This window comes from Panulirus ornatus, chromosome 25 (assembly GCF_036320965.1).
Source record: "Panulirus ornatus isolate Po-2019 chromosome 25, ASM3632096v1, whole genome shotgun sequence".
Lineage (NCBI taxonomy): Eukaryota > Metazoa > Arthropoda > Malacostraca > Decapoda > Palinuridae > Panulirus > Panulirus ornatus.
Window position 1 is genome coordinate 20,944,939 of NC_092248.1, and position 23,113 is coordinate 20,968,051.

Genomic DNA, 23,113 nt, shown 5'->3' on the forward strand with positions numbered 1-23,113 from the left:
AAGTATAAGGCACCCTGAGCAACATTATGTGCGATGAAGCCATGTTCGCACCCATATCCAACCAGCACCTCACTCGCAAACTGTTAGAGTCATTTCCTTAAAGAATAAAACATGTGGGAACCAACTATTTGCTCTTGGTTAACATAAGGTTGTGGATGTGTGGGTGGGTGAGTGGCTGGGTGATGCAGGTCAGCTACACGAACATACGGGTTACCCTCGTTGTTACATTAGCTGCTCGTGGATGGGTGAAGTAGGCCATTTACGTAAACATGCAGGTTTGCCTTGTAGTTACACTTGTTATCGTACCAATAATGCAATTTCCACTTCCTTTTGAAAAACCAGGTTCCATGTCATCAGACGTGTATGGGAGATATTAAAAAGACTGACTAATATGCCACTGGCACTGAATATCACAACGGTTAAGTTACGGTGCAAAACTACTCGAATAGCATCCATCATCGCCTTTGCGGAACAGGGCGACGGCTGCTGACCTCGGAAATCAATGTCCACCAGAGTAATTCCTCATCACATGTCTCTGTTAGATCTCGCTCTGGCAATCATGTGACACACGAGAGCTCCGTGCACGAGGAAGGCGCCTCAGTGATGGACCAAAAACATAAAGGTGGACAACAGGAGAGTTCGGCAGACAGCGGAGGACGGGGGTCACACTGTAGGCCACTACATTACCATCGCCCTGGCCTGACACACTTGAGCCATTCTGAGGACGTTCTACCAACAGGGCGCTGTTGTAGAAGTTGGAATGCTGAGTTCTATCCTGATCACCACCTGAACCACTCTGAGGACATTCACAAGTCGGGAGATGCCGCAGCGTTTGGTACACCATCACGGTCCCGTTCTGGATCACCACTTGAAGAAGTTTGAGGATTGGCAACCTGGGAAGCGCATCACTTGGTGTCACCTTTGGACCCGAGTCTCCTCATAAATCTTACGTGGGTTGTGGAGTCATCGGGACCCACTGTCATCATATCCTTCTCCCATGTGGGTTTCCAGGTGTGAACTCCTCGGGTACGTGTCCGTGGCATCCCCGCCCACCGCCTCAGGCCCGTCTGTCGCCACTCATCACAATGAAGTCTTGATACACTCACTTGGTAGCAAAGTCTCTGCCACACACACACAAATGATATTGTGTACTGAGGCAAAATAGCTCTACTCTCCTTGTGTCAGCATATCATATACATATCACAACACATTTCCCACACACACACAAAGACTGAATCTTCATTATCAAAGTATAAATATTTATAAATGTATGTGTATCTATAGAGCTAAAACATTAAAGAAATACAGTGCATCCATTCTCCAGTCATCATAGGCTAAACACAACCACCTTACAGAGATGTGAATCAATCCAAGAAGGCCAGGCAGTAGTGATCAATATTCAAGAGAGCCTCAAACTGTGAGTAGAAAGGAACTAACGGATCTGTTTGAGGCTATAAGACAAGTACAGATGGGCAGAGGAAGAAGCATTTTGCGTCAAAGTGAAACGTGTGAAGTAAATCCTATACATAAGGACGAGTGAGGACAGAACCATACTTCTTTTTTTTTTGTCATACTCTGTATGTGCGGGAGAAAAAGAAAATCCGATAAAGACACAGAGAAGAAGCTAAACAAAACAAAATATTAGCAGTACCTGTAGGAGGATGGGAGTCTGTGCTGGCAGTGACCTGTCCCATAAATGCACCCAAGGTTTCTCAGGGGCCACTGGCATGCCACAGACCCTACAGATTGGCTGGACTACACACTGAGAACTCACACCTATCCCCACAGGTGCCATCGTTCGTATGCATCTACTTTCGATGGGGAAATATACATATAGAAATCATCAATGTGTTCGCGATATAATGGATCATATTATGACAGAGTATGTTTAATCCCATATTACCTGACTTTGAGCAGAACCTTAGACAACATTTATGAGTGCTCATTAAACTACGGTACAAGAGATAACCCTCTGGAGTGCTAGGGGATGGCTGGTGCCTGTCTTTTATACCAGGAGTAGGAAACTAAATATTCTTAGATAATAGATGTTTTATCAGGTCCCAAGAACGGCGGACACCGAGCCTGTCAGCAGCTCAGACTGAGTCACTCGATCTACTGCCTCAGTGAGTGGCTGATGGACCTTGACACGGGTGCTAAGATTCTCCAGAAACTCTCACACACAGACATCACATAATTCATACAGCCACCATATGCATCACACCAATACACACTCATACCAACCACACGACTCAGCACATGAGTTCCATTCACCCAAAACTACAATGCTGCTACTGTGGCCGGCACGGAGAGGAGGAGGAGGAGGAGGAGTGTAAGATGAAGCACTACACGGGCGGCAAGCCTCTCCCTGCTGCTGCTGCTGCCGGAGCTGATGCTGCTGGCCACCTCCAGGCACTTTCCTGTGGCGGGAGAGAGAGACACAGTCACTACAACCTTCATCATACACCACCTGCATCCCTCACTTCCTCCTCTCATATGTTTATAGTCGCATTGTCTTAGAGTCTACTTCTGTGCCAAAATAAGTATGATCATTTATGGGACACAAATATCTTGTAGTAAGCCAGGAGATGGTTGAATCAAATGGACGTAAAGTGATGCCTTCCCTGTTTCTGGCTATATTTCCTCTCCCCTATGTCTAATTTCGGAGCGACAACATGAGTGTGATTCTTTAAGAACTGGGGGCTAAAGGTTCCTGTGACGCGACGTACCAGCCAGCGTGGCGTTGACGGCGATGTGGGCGTCGTGTTGTCGCTGGATACAGGTGTCGTGGCGAGCAGTGAGCGTGAGAGTGTGGGTGGCACTGCTGGGGGAGGAGGCCAGGCTGTAAGTGAAGCAGACACGGCGCGGAGCCCCTGAGGCCCGTGACATGGGAGACGCCACCACGTACGTGACGCCCTCCGACTCCCACTGCCCGTGACAGTGGAATACTGTGAGGAGACGACCACCTGTAAGGACTGTTTACTGCACGCACACACATACACGCACACATACAGATATGAGCCTCCATGACACCTTGGGTACCAAATGAAGGTCTGCAGCAGGGGTGTGGCACATCATGGCTGTTTAGTTTGTTTAAGGATGAGGTGGTGAGGGAAGTAAATGCAAGGGTCTTGGAGAGAGGGGCCAATATCTGGAGGGGATGAGGGGGGTCTGGGAAGTGAGTCGGTTGTTGTTTGCTGATGACACAATACTGGGGGTAGATTTGAGTGAGCGACTGCAGAAGTTGATGACTGAGTATGAATGACTGTGAGAAAGGAGGATATTAAGCGTAGATCTGATTGGAAGCAAGGCTTTTAGGTTTAGTAGGGTGAGAATGACAGGTTCGTTGGAGTGTGAGTCTGAATGGAGAAAATCTAGAGAAAGCAAAGTGTTTCAGATGACTGGGAGTAGAAATTACGTTAAGTGGAACCGTTGAAGCATGAGTCATAGGGTGGGTGAGGGCGCGAATGTTCTGGGAGCTCTGACCAATGTGTGGAAAGAGAAGTTGTATCTAGAAGGGTAAAAATGGGTATGTTTGATGGCATGGTAGTCCTAACTAAGATTTATGCATGCGAGGCATGGGCTATAGATATCAACGTGAGAAGGTGAGCGGATGTGTTGGAAACGAAATGTATAAGGACAACATATGTTGTGAGGTGGTTTGATCGAGTAAGTAATAAGAGTGTAAGTGGGAGGTTTGGTGATGAGAAGAGTCTGGCTGAGAAAGCTGAAGAGTGTGTGCTGAAATGGTTTCGGTAGATGGAGAGAATGAGTGAAGAGATGTTGGTAGAGAGGATAAATGTATAAAAGGTGGTAGGAACAAGAAGCGGGACATCCAATTGGAAATGGAAGGATGGATTGAAAAAGATTTTGAGTGATCGGGCCCTGAACAAACAGCAGAATGAAAGGCATCCACAGAATAGAGTTAATTGGAACGATGTGGTATGCAGGGGTCGACGTGCTACCAAGGGGCTGATCCAGAGCATGTGGAGCGGCCGGGGGAAACCATGGAAAGGTTGTGAGACCTGGTCGTGGAGGAAAGGGGATTGTGGTTTCGGCGCGTTACACACAACAGAGTAAATGTGAGGGTGCGTCCTTTCTTCGCCTGTTTCTAGCGTTAACGCGGGACACGGCGACTATGAAAAAGTATATATATATATATATATATACGAATAAAGTGCATATGAACGCGCACCTTCATAGAACATACAAACCTCCAACAGCCAGGATAGAACCCGGGACCCCTGTACCACAGGCGGGAATGCTACCGCTAGGCTATCGGCCCATAGCCTAGCGGTAGCATTCCCGCCTGTGGCACAGGAGTCCCGGGTTCTATCCTGGCTGTTGGAGGTTTGTATGATATATATATATATATATATATATATATATATATATATATATATATATATATATATATATATATCAAATGCAGTAAGAGGTTTTAAGTGAGAGTAAGGAATGTGTGCGAGGACGAAAGTTCCCATTGAAGGTAAAGGTGAAGGTGATTCTGTGTCATGGTTGTGTATTATCATCAACGATACTGAATCTGTTTATGGATGGGGTAGTAAGGGAGGTAAATAAGAAGGTCTTGGACGAAGGGGAGGTATACAGAATGCAGGCAGCTCGCGAGATTGATCAGTTGGTTTTAGCAGATGACACGGCTCTGGTGGTCGACTCATGAGAAATTTCAGAAGCCAGTGATGGAGTCCACGAGAGCTTGTAATGGTAGAAAGTGAAGGGAAGTAAAGTAATGAGATACAGCACAGAGATGAGACACGATATGACTTTAGAGTAAATCTAAAAGGGAAAGACCTGGGAGGGGAGGGGTAGTGGAGTGCTTTACATATCTGAAAATGGAATTGGGAACGGATGGAACTTCGGAAGCTGAAGTGAATGTGTGGGAGGGGAGGACAGTATATGTTAGGGCAAAGATGGATATGTTTGAAGGTATAGTAGTGCCAACAGTGCACTATGGGTGTAGTGAAGCTTAGGTCATAGACGCATGAGAGCAGATGAGGGAAGACGTGTTGGAAATAAATTGCTTGACAACAATATGTGGTGTACGTTTGGTCGAGCGCATAAGATATGACAGTGTGAGAGAAAGGTGTGGTGGTAGGTGGAGTATGACAAAGAGCTGACCAGCGTGTGCTGAAATGGGTTGGACATATGGAGATGATTAGTGAAAAGAGAGACTGGCTAAGAGGATATACTGTAAGTGTCGGACGTGGAGGGATGAAGGGGGAAGGGGAAACATAGTAGGAGTTGGAAGGATGAAGTGAAAGAGGATTTAAGTATCGGGGCCTAAACATTCAAGAGGATGAGGGGCGTGTACGGGATGAAACTAACTGGAGCGCTATGTTATACATGGGTTGATTTGTTGTCAATGGGGTGAAACGGTCATGTGAAGCGGTCTGGGAAGACCATGGAATAGTCCGTGGGGCTTGACTGCCAAGCTCCATTTTTATTTCCTAACCCAGGGGGGGAGAGGGGTATAGTTACTGGTGTCGTGTTTGTGTTACTTTGAGGGTGTAGAGAATTGTCGAAAGTACATAAAAAACTGGGATGATAAACATCCTGCAAGTAATTACATCTTCACTTATCCTTAATCTTTTTCCATTCTATGTAAACAATATAATTCAAAAGGCTTCAAAAAATCATTTACTGTATAACAGACACCACATTAAACCATTACGATAAATGAATATGAAAAATCTAAGGTTCATCTAAGGGGAAATTCCTTGACAGTACCAATGAAGCTTCAACTTACCCAAGACGGACTCCACTGTGTAGTACCTTAAGTTTCAGCTTACCCAAGACGGACTCCACCTTGTCGTACCTCAAGCTTCAACTTACCCAAGACGGACTCCACTGTGTAGTACCTCAAGCTTCAACTTACTCAAAACGGACTCCACTGTGTAGTACCCCAAGCTTCAACTTATCCAAGACGGACTCCAGTAAGTAGTACCTCAAGCTTCAACTTACCCAAGACGGACTCCACTGTGTAGTACCTCAAGCTTCAACTTACCCAAGACGGACTCCACTGTGTAGGACCTCAAGCTTCAACTTACCCAAGACGGACTCCACTATGTAGTACCTCAAGCTTCAACTTACCCAAGACGGACTCCACTGTGTAGTACCTCAAGCTTCAACTTACCCAAGACAGACTCCACTGTGTAGTACCTCAAGCTTCAACTTACCCAAGACGGACTCCAGTAAGTAGTACCTCAAGCTTCAACTTACCCAAGACGGACTCCACTGTGTAGTACCTCAAGCTTCAACTTACCCAAGACGGACTCCACTGTGTAGTACCTCAAGCTTCAACTTACCCAAGACGGACTCCACTATGTAGTACCTCAAGCTTCAACTTACCCAAGACGGACTCCACTGTGTAGTACCTCAAGCTTCAACTTACCCAAGACGGACTCCACTGTGTAGGACCTCAAGCTTCAACTTACCCAAGACGGACTCCACTATGTAGTACCTCAAGCTTCAACTTACCCAAGACGGACTCCACTGTGTAGTACCTCAAGCTTCAACTTACCCAAGACAGACTCCACTGTGTAGTACCTCAAGCTTCAACTTACCCAAGACGGACTCCAGTAAGTAGTACCTCAAGCTTCAACTTACCCAAGACGGACTCCACTGTGTAGTACCTCAAGCTTCAACTTACCCAAGACGGACTCCACTGTGTAGTACCTCAAGCTTCAACTTACCCAAGACAGACTCCACTGTGTAGTACCTCAAGCTTCAACTTACCCAAGACAGACTCCACTGTGTAGTACCTCAAGCTTCAACTTACCCAAGACGGACTCCACTGTGTAGTACCTCAAGCTTCAACTTACCCAAGACGGACTCCACTGTGTAGTACCTCACGCTTCAACTTACCCAAGACAGACTCCTCTGGACATCGGGCGTTGAGCTGCAGTGTGTTGCCAGAGTCGGAGTTACAACCTACGGTGACGTGGGTGAAGGTGGGGACGTCCCCAGCACAGGGCACCAGGGCGTCGGGCACGTGGTACCTGCCGAAGGGTCCACAAGGGCCAGGGGGACCGCCGGCAGCCACCAAGGTAGTGAGGTTGGCCGAGGTTGGGGACCAGTAGTGGGCAGAACAAGCCTCCTCAGCTGTGAAGGCCAGCTCGCCAGACCTCACCTGCACCACATGTTCGTCCCGACGGTACAGCCGAACACACTGGTACCCGCTCTTACTGAGGCAACAACGTGGACACTTGAGCTCTCAGGTTGCTACTGCCAACTGCTACACTTATATATCATGATGACTATATTAACACCTCCTCATAATGACTATATTAACACATCCTCATAATGACTATATTAACACATCCTCATAATGACTATATTAACACCTACTCATAATGACTATATCAACAGCTCCTCATGATGACTATATTAACAGCTCCTCATAATGACTATATTAACACCTCCTCATAATGACTATATTAACACCTCCTCATAATGACTATATTAACACCTACTCATAATGACTATATTAACACCTCCTCATAATGACTATATTAACACCTCCTCATAATGACTATATTAACACCTCCTCATAATGACTATATTAACACCTCCTCATAATGACTATATTAACACCTCCTCATAATGACTATATTAACACCTCCTCATAATGACTATATTAACACCTACTCATAATGACTATATTAACACCTCCTCATAATGACTATATTAACACCTACTCATAATGACTATATTAACACCTCCTCATAATGACTATATTAACACCTCCTCATAATGACTATATTAACACCTACTCATAATGACTATATTAACACCTCATAATGACTATATTAACACCTCCTCATAATGACTATATTAACACCTACTCATAATGACTATATTAACACCTCCTCATAATGACTATATTAACACCTCCTCATAATGACTATATTAACACCTCATAATGACTATATTAACACCTCCTCATAATGACTATATTAACACCTCCTCATAATGACTCTATTAACACCTCATAATGACTATATTAACACCTCATAATGACTATATTAACACCTCCTCATAATGACTATATTAACACCTCATAATGACTATATTAACACCTCCTCATAATGACTATATTAACACCTCCTCATAATTACATTAACACCTCCTCATAATGACTATATTAACACCTCCTCATAATGACTATATTAACATCTCCTCATAATGACTATATTAACACCTCCTCATAATGACTATATTAACACCTACTCATAATGACTATATTAACACCTCCTCATAATGACTATATTAACACCTCCTCATAATGACTATATTAACACCTACTCATAATGACTATATTAACACCTCCTCATAATGACTATATTAACACCTCCTCATAATGACTATATTAACACCTCCTCATAATGACTATATTAACACCTACTCATAATGACTATATTAACACCTACTCATAATGACTATATTAACACCTCCTCATAATGACTATATTAACACCTACTCATAATGACTATATTAACACCTCCTCATAATGACTATATTAACACCTCCTCATAATGACTATATTAACACCTACTCATAATGACTATATTAACACCTCCTCATAATGACTATATTAACACCTCCTCATAATGACTATATTATCAGCTGATCATAATGACTATATTAACACCTCCTCATAATGACTATATTATCAGCTGATCATAATGACTATATTAACACCTCCTCATAATGACTATATTAACACCTCCTCATAATGACTATATTATCAGCTGATCATAATGACTATATTATCACCTTCTCATAATGACTATATCAACAGCTCCTCATAATGACTATATTAACAGCTCCTCATAATGATTCATATCTCGTCACGATGAACAATGAATAATTGCAATATTCATTCATACAATGATATTCTAAATAATATATTAGTGAAGCCTGTCATTAGCAAGATAATTACCATACTAATACTCTAATTATCACACTATCATTAAAATCAAGAAACTGAGAATTGGACAAATGACAACAGTGTTATTATGATGGACCAATATTTTAATGAAAGGATTCACAGAATGACTTAAAGATATCCTACCCAGGAGCTAGTTATCTATCTATCTATCTACCGATGATGACATAAAGATATCCTACCCAGGAGCTAATCATCTATCTATCTATCTACCCATGATGACATAAAGATATCCTACCCAGGAGCTAATTATCTATCTATCTATCTACCGATGATGACATAAAGATATCCTAGCCAGGAGCTAATTATCTATCTATCTACTGATGATGACATAAAGATATCCTACCCAAGAGCTAATCAACTATCTATCTACCGATGATGTAATTAACATACGAGTCATTAATGTTGTCACACACACGCACCATCACAATTATACCTCGGTCACTCCACACGATCATATATTCTCAATGTTTACAACGAGCAAATATTACGACAATAAACTTACGAGATAACTGATCATTTCTTCATCATTTATCATTACTTGAGTTATCCACCTGTTTGATACGCGCATGGGAGAAACGATATTGAAAAAGAGGTTTATAGATACAGTGTGATCTTATATATCAACGCTAACTCAAAAAAAGGAATTATAGATATAAACATGAACGAAAGAAATTAATTGGAGTCAAGAGTGAAGCATTACATTGATTGGAATGTTATTAGTGTAAGTACGGATACTAGGTAAATGCCAGTACACGGGAAACACAAGTACCGGTACTGGGTAAATACCAGTACAAGGGAAACACAAGTACCGGTACTGGGTAAATACCAGTACACGGGAAACACAAATACCGGTAGCGGGTAAACACCAGTACACGGGAAACACAAATACCGGTAGCGGGTAAACACCAGTACACGGGAAACAAGTACTGGTACTGGGTAAACACCAGTACACGGGAAACACAAATACCGGTAGCGGGTAAACACCAGTACACGGGAAACACAAGTACCGGTACTGGGTAAATACCAGTACACAGGAAACACAAATACCGGTACTGGGTAAACACCAGTACACGGGAAACACAATAGTTTGTCTGCACACAATAGGAATAGTTGTGTTATGAGGAACTTGGACTGGAGGTTCGTGCCTCACAAGCTCATATGGGACATAAAGTCACGTCAGGATAATATTTCAGGAGAAACTTTGAACTGTAGTGTATTTCAAGACCATATCACACACCTCCACGCCACACTCACTCCAAAAATGTTTAATGTGTTGATTTCCAGGAACTTCAGCGGCAAGTTTTGAACCAGTAAATTGTGTCCAACATTCTGATAACGTGAGCATGAAAGACATCTCAAAAATACTCCTTCAGGCCTGGACGTGCCTGTGGGAGGAACAGCTGCCTTAACCTCCTTACCATCCGACGGTGACGTGTGCGACGAGGGTGGTGGCGTGGCCTTCGTCGTCGGCAGCGGCGGCGGCGTCGTGGTGGTCGTCGCTGGTGTGGGGAGGGAGGCGGCGGTGGTAGTGGTCGCCAGGGGGACGTCCGTGGTCGTGGGACTCCCGCTGACTCTCGTACTTGTGACACACCAGTCGTAGGTCCGTGTGTCCCCGAGTCTGTCCCCCAGCAGCAGCCCGTGACGCAGTAGTGAAGAGAAATGACAAGATATTGACTACTGTTGGTCCATGTTAAAACCGATCAACATGATTATATCAATCAAACTCCTGGTCAACAAGGACAGAAAACGGGTCTTCATCTTAGACAGAGAATGGGACTTAGTTGAGTCAGTTCCACCAACACTTACTAAGTACAGTTAATGATCATTCGTATCTTTGGTCAGTAAAAATAATTCAGCTGCATAAATTTGAAGTTAATGATAATAAATGTAAATATCACTAAGTTCAACTGATTTCGCCACCTCATTACCGAGTAAATGTGGTACTAGTAAGGTCTGGGGTTATCATGTCTCCTTGTAGTTGCGTATTTTCAATATAGTACCTCAATATAGGCTTAACATATAACTTAATCTAATGTCCATTTATAAATTTCAAAGAAAATATATAAAGACATGCAAGTCCATGAGTGTTCATGACCAAGTGACTGAAGCGGACATGCCACTGACTCAGAACACTTTGGTATGAGCACCTTATGGCAAACACAGTATCTTGCCACCTTCAGAAAAGCTTCCTTTAACACCATATGATCAATATCTACAACCTTGCTACGGACAGGGAATAAGAAAGAGCAAAACTGAAACTCCCAAACTGCAGCACCTACCTTGTTATGTGGTCATACAAAGAAGGTTTCGTTGTCATTTGACCACAACACTAAATGGTTTTGTTGAGTTGCAACCCTATGACACAAGAGCGGAGGGACACTGTCTGTGTAGCATCTCACACGAGGGTGAGGAGGTAAGTGAGGATGTGGCTCTAGTACTGACCTCTATGTCCAGGGGGGCGGCAGTGCCATTGCTGATCCTGAGGGAGGTGTTCTTGTGGTAGACGAAGTAGCTCTGGCTGTTGTCCAGGGTGTGCCAGTGGCGGTGCACCGTCAGCCATGAGGGAAACTTGCACTTCCGTCCATTGTGGGTCACTGGTGGGGGAAGGTCAAGGTGGTTAATACCAGGCCAGGTGACCCGGGTTGTGGGTCACTGGTGGGGGAAGGTCAAGGTGGTTAATACCAGGCCAGGTGACCCGGGTTGTGGGTCACTGGTGGGGGAAGGTCAAGGTGGTTAATAACAGCCCAGGCGACCTGGATTGTGGGTCACTGGTGGGGGAAGGTCAGGGTGGTTAATAACAGCCCAGGCGACCTGGATTGTGGGTCACTGGTGGGGAAGATCACTAGCTCTTAATACCTGCCCAGGCGACCATTCACTACGTCTTCCAGATATGATCCTGTTCCCTGTTCAGATCTTCGCCGTGTTTACGAAGTGTCAGTGTCACTATTCTCTCATTCTCTTTCATGAGGTCTTTACTGTGTTCATGATGCATTAGTTTCTTTACAATTAACATCAGTGTTGAAAGGCAACGAAATCTTCCACATGCCAACGAACTACGCCACACGCCCTTAACTTTAACGCATGGAGGTGAGTTTCATAAATATTCTACATATTACAGTTAGTAAGAAGAATTCTGACAAGTCTACAAGATTTATGCGTATTTCTCGGCACACGGAACATTCTATCTCAGGATGGTTAGTGTACGACGCTCAGGATGGAGATGAACCGTCATAATGCTGAGAAAGTTACTCTCTTGGGGATCAAGAGCCTCAGTACTTTTAGTTTAAGGTGTCATAAACACACTCTCCTATTCCCCTGTGTTGGGAGGTTGGTGGAGTCAAGGATGGATTAATGCGTCCTCTGGCTTCAGGCTCGACGAGACCAGATGTCCCGTGGCACAGGTGCGTTATGCCAAGCCTGTGTGTGGCTGCAGGATTGAAATGAAATGGGTGGGTGGGACATTTCGAGGATGTTGGAAATGATATGATAACTGGATATATGTATAATAGGGTGATCCTGCGTACACATGAATACTGGGATAATCACATGTACACATGATGAGGGAATGGACGGCATGAATAATAAAGTAACAACGTAGTTAATGGTTGATAATGTTTACACATAAACAGTGGGATGTTGGTATAGTCTTGACATTTCTTCTGGCATGAGAATTAACAGGGTAAACATCTGTTCTAGATGAGCATGTGATCTGGTTTATGCATGTGTTTTTGTGGTACGCCTGTGTACAGGCTACGAACATCTACTGAGTCAAATTAGCCTGCTGAGGCAAACAATCTTGCTGGTGCGTTCATATTTACTGGGATCAACATGTGTGGTGGGTAAGGGACGTGGTACCTAGTGTACTGGGACAAAACATCGTGCTGGAGGATATACGTATATGTATTAGGATCAACATGTGTAGTGGGTAAGAACGTAATACTTCGTCCTGGAGGATACATGTGTCGTGGGTATGGGACGTGGGGCCTCGTGTACTGGGATCAACATGTGTACTGGGTAAGGACGTAATGCCTCGTCCTGGAGGATGCATGTGTGCTGGGAGAAACATGTGTCGTGGGTATGGGACGTAGTGCTTCGTGTAATGAGATAAAGAATCGTACTGGAGAATACATGTGTACTGGGAGCAACACATGTCGTTGGTAAGAGACGTAATACCTTGTGTACTGGTACAAACAATCGTGTTGGAGTATAGTATACCTGTGTACTGGTACAAACAATCGTGCTGGAGGACACATGTGTACTGGTACAAACAATCATGCTGGAGGACACATGTGTACTGGTACAAACAATCGTGCTGGAGGACACATGTGTACTGGTACAAAAAATCATGGTGGAGGACACATGTGTACTGGTACAATCATAATGGAGGACACATGTGTACTGGGAGAGTAATACCTTTGGTCAGCATCATGGTCTTGCTGCCCTCGTGAGCCGAGATGAGCCCCTGGCAGGTGGCGTCGACGGACTGGGCCATCTTCCAGGTCTGTGTGTTGCCCTGGTGGTGCGGGTGCTCGTAGATGAAGCAACGGTACCTGTCCTCGTCACTGTTGGTGTGGATGTGGTTCACCTTCCCCACCAGGTAGTGGTTGGAGCCCTCCTTCCACGACCCCAGGCACACCAACTCTTCCACTGTACACAGAAAGTGACCAAGTGTTACCACGACCACTGGCACGACCCCAGGCACACCAACTATTCCACTGTACACAGAAAGTGACAAAGTGTTACCACGACCACTGGCACGACCCCAGGCACACCAACTCTTCCACTGTACACAGAGAGTGACCAAGTATTACCACGACCACTGGCACGACCCCAGGCACACCAACTCCTCCACTGTAAACAGAGAGTGACCAAGTGTTACCACGACCACTGGCACGACCCCAGGCACACCAGCTCCTCCACTATACACAGAAAGTGACCAAGTGTTACCACGACCACTGTCACGACCCCAGACACACCAACTCCTCCACTGTACACAGAGAGTGACCAAGTGTTACGACATCACTAGCACGACCCTAGACACTCCAGTCCCCCAGAAGTCACAACTGTTACGATCATCATTAAATCCACCCCTGGTATAACAGCTCCTCTGATATATACACAGACTAAAGACACTTTCTCACAGACCACCACTAACATAGCCCTCAACACACCAGCTTCACCGTACCACAAAGTGTACCCAGTTCAGGTTCAGCTTCATCAGAACTCTCAGTCTCCGGCTTAGGCACACCAGCTGCTATGTTGTACATGCATATCAATGATCACTCAAAATCTTTTTCACTCCATCTTCCCACCTCCAATTTGGTCTCCCACTTCTCCTCGTTCCCTCCACCTCTGACACATATATCCTCTTGGTCAATCTTTCCTCAATCATTCTCTCCATGTGACCAAACCATTTCAATACACCCTCTTCTGCTCTCTCAACTACACTCTTTTTACCACCACACATCTCTCTTACCCTTTCATTACTTAATCGATCAAACCACCTCAAATCACATATTGTCCTTTTCCATTTCCAGCACATCCACCCTCCTCCGCACAACTCTATAGCCCACACCTCGCAACCATATAACACTGTTGGAGCCACTATTCCTTCAAACATACCCATTTTTGCTTTCCAAGATAACGTTCACGACTTCCACAGATTTTTCAACGCTCCCAGAACTTTCGCCCCCTCCCCCACCCTATGATTCACTTATGTTTCCATGGTTCCATCAGCTGCCAAATCCAATCCCAGATAACTAAAACACTTCACTTCCTCCAGTTTTTCTCCATTCAAACTTACCTCCCAATTAACTTGTCCCTGAACCCTACTGTACCTAATAACCTTGCTCTTATTCACATTCACTCTCAGCTTTCTTCTTTACACACTTTACCAAACTGTCACCAGCTTCTGTAGTTTCTCACATGAATCAGCCACCAGCGCTGTATCATCAGCTAACAACAACTGACTCACTTCCCAAGCTCTCTCATTCACAACAGACTGCATACTTGCCCCTCTTTCCAAAACTCTTGCATTCACCTCTCTAACAACCCCATCCATAAACAAATTAAACAACCATGGAGACACCACGCACCCCTGCCGCAAACCAACATTCACTGAGACACAGTCACTTTCCTCTCTTCCTAGACGTGCACATGCCTTACATCCTCGATAAAAACTTTTCACTGCTTCTAACAACTTACCTCTCACACCATATATTCTTAATACCTTCCACAGAGCATGTCTATCAACTCTATCATATGCCTTCTCCAGATCCATAAATGCTACATACAGATCCATTTGCTTTTCTAAGTATTTCTCACATACAATTTTCAAAGCAAACACCTGATTTACACATCCTCTTCCACTTCTGAAACCACATTGCTCTTTCCCAATTTGATGCTCTATACATGCCTTCACCCTCTCAATCAATACCCTCCCGTATAATTTACCAGGAGTACTCAACAAACGTATACCTCTGTAATTTGAGCACTCACTCTTATCCCCTTTGCCTTTGTACAATGGCACTATGCAAGGATATATATATATATATATATATATATATATATATATATATATATATATATATATATATATATATATATATATATATATATATATATATATATATATATATATATATATTTGGCTTAGTTCCAGCCCATCACTAACAATTCTGGATAAAGTCGTCCTATGCACACCTCCAGTGCACATGACATTTTGAGTTCTGCTAAGATCAACATGATCCTATTAGTAGCTTAAGCTTATGACTGAAGTGGATGTAAGGAGAACAGTTGAGTTAGATAACTATTATTCCCAGGCAGTGTTAAGTATGAGGAGGAAGTGAGGTAGACTGGATATGTGAGTGGAGTGGGCGAGGGACACTGAGGGAGAAGTGAGGCTTGAGGAAAGAGTGATGGATACCGAGGAGGTAGTGAGCAAAACGGATGGAAGGGTGAGGAATACTGAGGAGGTAGGTACATTGGGCTGTGGGTGGAGTGGGTGAGGGGCAATGAGGAGGTAATTAGGTAGACGGATGGAGAGGGCGAGGAGTACTGAAGAGGCAGTGAGGTAGGTATGGCTGTCAGGCGAAGGTGATGGGCACTTAGGAGGCAGTGAGGTAGGTGAGGTTGTGGGTGGAGGTTGTGGGCTGCTTACCGAAGCTCTCGGAGCCAGGAACGTCCGCGCAGGCCTGATGACGGAACAGCAGCCGCCAGTCCTCCACACACGAGTCCACCTGAGGAACATAACCTGGTGTTACTCACCACACTCCACATGATCAGTACTGTTCACCTAAGGAACATAACCTGGTGTTACTCACCACACTCCACATGACCAGCACTGTTCACCTGGTGGATCATAACCTGGTGTTACTCACCACATTCCACATGACCAGTACTGTCCACCTGGTGGATCATAACCTGGTGTTACTCACCACACTCCACATGACCAGTACTGTTCACCTGGTGGATCATAATCTGGTGTTACTCACCACACTCCACATGATCAATACTGTCCACCTGGTGGATCATAACCTGGTGTTACTCACCACACTCCACATCACCAGCATACTAGCCATCCCATACAACAAGTACATCACACTAGCCAGGTATATCCTACTATTAAGCTGACGCTACGAGTGTACCCTTCTATTATGAAGAGTAAATACTGTTCTAGCAAGAGTTAGTATAATCTCCATCAGACACGAGCATATCCCCACACAACACATCTACCTCCACCCTCCACCCATCACATCCAACACGTACTATTCCACCCATCCGTCATGGCCGAGCCACTATACTCTCCACCACGTCGGGGCTTCCATCCCCTCTCCCTCATACCGTCATGATGCCTTCACAGTACAAGTACAAACTATGGTCAACGTGCCACGTGAGTGACGAACACACAGACGTGAAATGTGACCTCTCCGGTGGGGATTCTTACGATCTCCCCAACCTCACCCATGCCCCTGGCTTGACCTGGAGGGGGCTACTGACGTGAAAAGTCCCCCAATTTCAGTTGGGACCTGTGTGGGTTCCTGTGTACGTCGGGAGTCGCCCAGCTGGGGACACATCCCTAAGCACATCCTGCTCTCGCCCTTCCCTGACGACGAGAAGCTTAAACTACTCCAGCCCGGAGACGCAACAGGTTTCTGGAAGCGAACACCATCAGCTCTCGTATTCCAGGCCCGACGTCCAGCCGAGTTCCTGGACGGCTGCCGGTACCACGGGAGTTCCAGGTCACCGATGGAGTCATCTGTCGACAACCTCCTCACTTCATTAGTGGCTGGAAGATCTAAGAATGACGTGGAGCAGCTTGGCCACCTTACGCTTTATGACATACGAGTACTGTGTTAAATCTTATATAACAACCTAGCTCTCGTCCTAACAACCTACCTCTCGTCCTAACAACCTAACTCTCGTCCCAACAACCTAGCTCTCATCTTAATAACCTAGCTCTCATCCTAACAACGTAGCTCTCATCCTAACAACCTAGCTCTCGTCCTAACAACTTGGCTCTCGTCCTAACAACCTAGCTCTCGTTCCAACAACCTAGCTCTCGTCTAACAACCTAGCTCTCGTCCTAACAACCTACCTCTCATCCTAACAGCCTAGCTCTCGTCCTAACAACCTAACTCTCGTCCTAACAACCTAACTCTCGTCCCAACAACCTAGCTCTCGCCCTAACAACCTACCTCTCATCCTAACAGCCTACCTCTCATCCTAACAGCCTAACTCTCGTCCCAACAACCTAACTCTCGTCCCAACAACCTAGTTCTCGTCCTAACAACCTAACTCTCGTCCTAACAACCTAACTCTCGTCCCAACAACCTAGTTCTCGTCCTAACAACCTAGCTCTCGTCCTAACAACCTAGCTCTCATCCCAACAACCTAGCTCTCGTCCTATCAACCTAGCTCTCGTCCTACTAACCTAGCTCTCGTCCTAACAACCTAGCTCCCGTTCTAACAACCTAACTCTCGTCCCAACTACCTAGCTATCGTCCTAACAACTTAGCTCTCATCCTAACAACCTAGCTCTCGTCCCAACAACCTAGCTCTCATCTTAATAACCTAGCTCTCATCCTAACAACGTAGCTCTCATCCTAACAACCTAGCTCTCGTCCTAACATCTTAGCTCTCGTCCTAACAAGCTAGCTCTCGTCCCAACAACCTAGTTCTCGTTCTAACATCATAGCTCTCGTCCTAACAACCTAGCTCTCGTTCCAACAACCTAGCTCTCGTCTAATAACCTAGCTCTCGCCCTACTAACCTAGCTCTCGTCCTAACAACCTAGCTCCCGTCCTAACAACCTAGCTCCCGTCCTAACAACCTAGCTCCCGTCCTAACAACCTAGCTCTCGTTCCAACAACCTACCTCTCATCCTAACAACCTAGCTCTCTTCCCAACAACCTAGCTCTCGTTCTAAAATCCTAGCTCTCGTCCTAACAACCTAGCTATCGTCCTAACAACTTAGCTCTCGTCCTAACCTAGCTCTCGTCCCAACAACCTAGCTCTCGTCCTAACATCCTAACTCTCGTTCAACACTCCTGCTCTTCCCCGACAACCCAACTCTCGACCCAACAACCCTGCACTAGCTCAAACAACCTTGTTCTCGCCTTATAACCCTGCTTCCGACCCTGCTCTCAACCTAACAACACTGTTCTCGCCCCTAAAGACTCTGCTTTCACCTCACCAACAACCCCGCTTTCGACTCCCTTCCACTTACATACACTCCTGCATGTGGCGCCCTTTTGATTCTGTAGACCTTACAAGTTTTCTGCTGCTACTTGATTCCAATCAAAAGAATTCTCTTTCCTTCCATTTTCTGTGCAGTAGGTCAGTGTCCCCCTCAATATTACGGATAGCCCATGGCACTGTAAGTACACTTTTCACCTAAGGCATACTTCCCATCACGTGTGTATACTCTCTAACCCTACCGACCCGATCAATCACGAAAGAGCAAGAACAATGTTCCTCTCTCTCTCTCTCTCTCTCTCTCTCTCTCTCTCTCTCTCTCTCTCTCTCTCTCTCTCTCTCGCCGTAAGTACTCCTGAAGGCAGTAAGTGGCAGGCAACTACTGACCCGTGAGGTACTACCCGCCTAGGTATCGGGAGGTGTACGTAGCGGCGGCTCTGAGAGCCAGTACTGTGGCTGTCAAGTTCCCATCCCAGATCAGTGTCTGTTCCTCCTGTTTGCATTTACTCAAGCCACAAACACCCACTCCGCTCCGTCATGCACTCGACAACATGTATCTCGCACTCGTTATTCATAACTATAAATTTCCCTGCTGTGAGTTCTACGCGCTAGCCCTCCTAAGTGGCAAAATCTTGCAATAGATACTCGTGGGTATGCATATTTTCTCTCCTGCAGGATACATCTTCTTAGATACCTTTCCTTCCTCCTGTCCCACATCTGTTGTGTCAGTGTGTTTCACAACTCAGTGTGTGGACACCTCTTCCCCAAGGTGACAATCTCATCAGCTTAAGAAAGTGACATTTTGTTTGACTCGTTCCATTAAAGGGAAACATGTTGTTTTCCTCCTCCAGTTTCTTTCCATTTTTCTATATTTTCTATTCCAACATTCAGCACCCTAACCCCAAGGGCTTGTTGTCAGTATAGTTAACATAGAAATGACCTGACTCACATAAATACTTGTGGTATCTAGGATTTAGTGTAGTGCCGTTTGACCTGAATGAAAGGTCAAAGGTTAGTGTGTTGCAGAATCAAGAGCATATGCAAGATGCGTCTCACCTCACCTATAATGGTCAGGTCAAAGGTCAGTGATGTCGGGGTTGTGGTGTTGATGCGTTCATAGTGTAGTGATGATATATTTATATGTCCTATAACTATGTGTCCCTTATAGACCTATGGTGTAGCTGTCAGCGTGGATGACCGTGACACATACATGGGTTGCCCGGGGTCAAGCACCTAGGTTCGAATCCTGGTTGCAGCAGTCGGTCCACAAGTCAACCCAGCTCTTCATAGAATGGGCACCTGGCTTCAGCATATATATATATATATATATATATATATATATATATATATATATATATATATATATATATATATATATATATATATATATATATATTTTTTTTTTTTTTCTTTTTATACTAATCGCCATTTCCCGCATTAGCGAGGTAGCGTTAAGAATAGAGGATGAGGACTGGGCCTTTGAGGGAATATCCTCACCTGGCCCCTTTCTCTGTTTCTTCTTTTGGAAAAAAAAAAAAATGAGGGGAGGATTTCCAGCCTCCCGCTCCCTTCCCTTTTAGTCGCCTTCTACGACACGCAGGGAATACGTGGGAAGTATTCTTTCTCCCCTATCCCCAGGGATATATATATATATATATATATATATATATATATATATATATATATATATATCATAGAACATACAAACCTCCAACAGCCAGGATCGAACCCGGGACCCCTGTGCAAGAGGCAGGCATGCTAGCCGCTAGGCTATGAGTCCCATAGCCTAGCGGTTAGCATGCCTGCCTCTTGCACAGGGGTCCCGGGTTCGATCCTGCCTGTTGGAGGTTTGTATGTTCTATGAAGGTGCGCGTTCATATGCACTTTATTCGTTTATATATATATATATATATATATATATATATATATATATATATATTTGTTTATGGATGGGGTTGTTAGGGAGGTAAATGCAAGAGTCCTGGAAAGAGGGGCAAGTATGAAGTCTGTTGGGGATGAGAGAGCTTGGGAAGTGAGTCAGTTGTTGTTCGCTGATGATACAGCGCTGGTGGCTGATTCATGTGAGAAACTGCAGAAGCTGGTGACTCAGTTTGGTAAAGTGTGTGGAAGAAGAAAGTTAAGAGTAAATGTGAATAAGAGCAAGGTTATTAGGTACAGTAGGGTTGAGGGTCAAGTCAATTGGGAGGTGAGTTTGAATGGAGAAAAACTGGAGGAAGTGAAGTGTTTTAGATATCTGGGAGTGGATCTGTCAGCGGATGGAACCATGGAAGCGGAAGTGGATCATAGGGTGGGGGAGGGGGCGAAAATTTTGGGAGCCTTGAAAAATGTGTGGAAGTCGAGAACATTATCTCGGAAAGCAAAAATGGGTATGTTTGAAGGAATAGTGGTTCCAACAATGTTGTATGGTTGCGAGGCGTGGGCTATGGATAGAGTTGTGCGCAGGAGGATGGATGTGCTGGAAATGAGATGTTTGAGGACAATGTGTGGTGTGAGGTGGTTTGATCGAGTAAGTAACGTAAGGGTAAGAGAGATGTGTGGAAATAAAAAGAGCGTGGTTGAGAGAGCAGAAGAGGGTGTTTTGAAATGGTTTGGGCACATGGAGAGAATGAGTGAGGAAAGATTGACCAAGAGGATATATGTGTCGGAGGTGGAGGGAACGAGGAGAAGAGGGAGACTAAATTGGAGGTGGAAAGATGGAGTGAAAAAGATTTTGTGTGATCGGGGCCTGAACATGCAGGAAGGTGAAAGGAGGGCAAGGAATAGAGTGAATTGGAGCGATGTGGTATACAGGGGTTGACGTGCTGTCAGTGGATTTGAATCAAGGCATGTGAAGCGTCTGGGGTAAACCATGGAAAGCTATGTAGGTATGTATATTTGCGTGTGTGGACGTGTGTATGTACATGTGTATGGGGGGGGGGCCATTTCTTTCGTCTGTTTCCTTGCGCTACCTCGCAAACGCGGGAGACAGCGACAAAGTATAAAAAAAAAAAAAAAAATATATATATATATATATATATATATATATATATATATATATATATATATATATATATATATATATATATATATCCCTGGGGATAGGGGAGAAAGAATACTTCCCACGTATTCCCTGCGTGTCGTAGAAGGCGACTAAAAGGGAAGGGAGCAGGGGGCTGGAAATCCTCCCCTCTCAATTTTTTTTTTAATTTTCCAAAAGAAGGAACAGAGAAGGGGGCCAGGTGAGGATATTCCCTCAATGGCCCAGTTCTCTGTTCTTAACGCTACCTCGCTAACGCGGGAAATGGCGAATAGTTTGAAAAAAAAAAAAAAAAAAATATATATATATATATATCTTTCTTTCTTTCATACTATTTGCCATTTCCCGCATTAGCGAGGTAGCGTTGGGAACAGAGGACTGGGCTTTTGAGGAAATATCCTCACCTGGCCCCCTTCTCTGTTCCCTCTCTTGGAAAATTAAAAAAAAAGCGAGAGGGGAGGATTTCCAGCCACCCGCTCCCTCCCCTTTTAGTCGCCTTCTACGAGACGCAGGGAATACGTGGGAAGTATTCTTTCTCCCCTATCCCCAGGGATAATATATATATATATATATATATATATATATATATATATATATATATATATATATATATATATATATATATATATATATATATATATATATATATATATAAATATGAAGTCTGTTGGGGATGAGAGAGCTTGGGAAGTGAGTCAGTTGTTGTTCGCTGATGATACAGCGCTGGTGGCTGATTCATGTGAGAAACTGCAGAAGCTGGTGACTGAGTTTGGTAAAGTGTGTGAAAGAAGAAAGTTAAGAGTAAATGTGAATAAGAGCAAGGTTATTAGGTACAGTAGGGTTGAGGGTCAATTCAACTGGGAGGTGAGTTTGAATGGAGAAAAACTGGAGGAAGTGAAGTGTTTTAGATATCTGGGAGTGGATCTGGCAGCGGATGGAACCATGGAAGCGGAAGTGGATCATAGGGTGGGGGAGGGAACGAAAATTCTGGGAGCCTTGAAGAATGTGTGGAAGTCGAGAACATTATCTCGGAAAGCAAAAATGGGTATGTTTGAAGGAATAGTGGTTCCAACAACGTTGTATGGTTGCGAGGCGTGGACTATGGATAGAGTTGTGCGCAGGAGGATGGATGTGCTGGAAATGAGATGTTTGAGGACAATGTGTGGTGTGAGGTGGTTTGATCGAGTAAGTAACGTAAGGGTAAGAGAGATGTGTGGAAATAAAAAGAGCGTGGTTGAGAGAGCAGAAGAGGGTGTTTTGAAATGGTTTGGTCACATGGAGAGAATGAGTGAGGAAAGATTGACCAAGAGGATATATGTGTCGGAGGTGGAGGGAACGAGGAGAAGAGGGAGACCAAATTGGAGGTGGAAAGATGGAGTGAAAAAGATTTTGTGTGATCGGGGCCTGAACAT

The 23,113-nt window shown here is 44.6% G+C and overlaps 1 protein-coding gene across 1 annotated transcript in view; it reads right to left on the reverse strand.

Annotated features, from left to right (window-relative positions):
* Window positions 1-291: 291 nt before the first annotated feature.
* The window catches only part of LOC139757312 (uncharacterized), a 212,174-nt gene continuing 189,352 nt past the window's right edge, over window positions 292-23,113 (reverse strand). Inside the window, exons 7-13 of the mRNA XM_071677711.1 lie at window positions 16,128-16,206; window positions 13,382-13,615; window positions 11,411-11,562; window positions 10,387-10,586; window positions 6,883-7,202; window positions 2,727-2,945; window positions 292-2,417 (exon numbers count right to left, since the gene is read on the reverse strand). Coding sequence (XP_071533812.1) covers window positions 2,278-2,417; window positions 2,727-2,945; window positions 6,883-7,202; window positions 10,387-10,586; window positions 11,411-11,562; window positions 13,382-13,460 — 1,110 coding nt within the window. The 5' untranslated portion in view covers window positions 13,461-13,615; window positions 16,128-16,206 and the 3' untranslated portion in view covers window positions 292-2,277. The remainder of the gene's footprint in view (window positions 2,418-2,726; window positions 2,946-6,882; window positions 7,203-10,386; window positions 10,587-11,410; window positions 11,563-13,381; window positions 13,616-16,127; window positions 16,207-23,113) is intronic.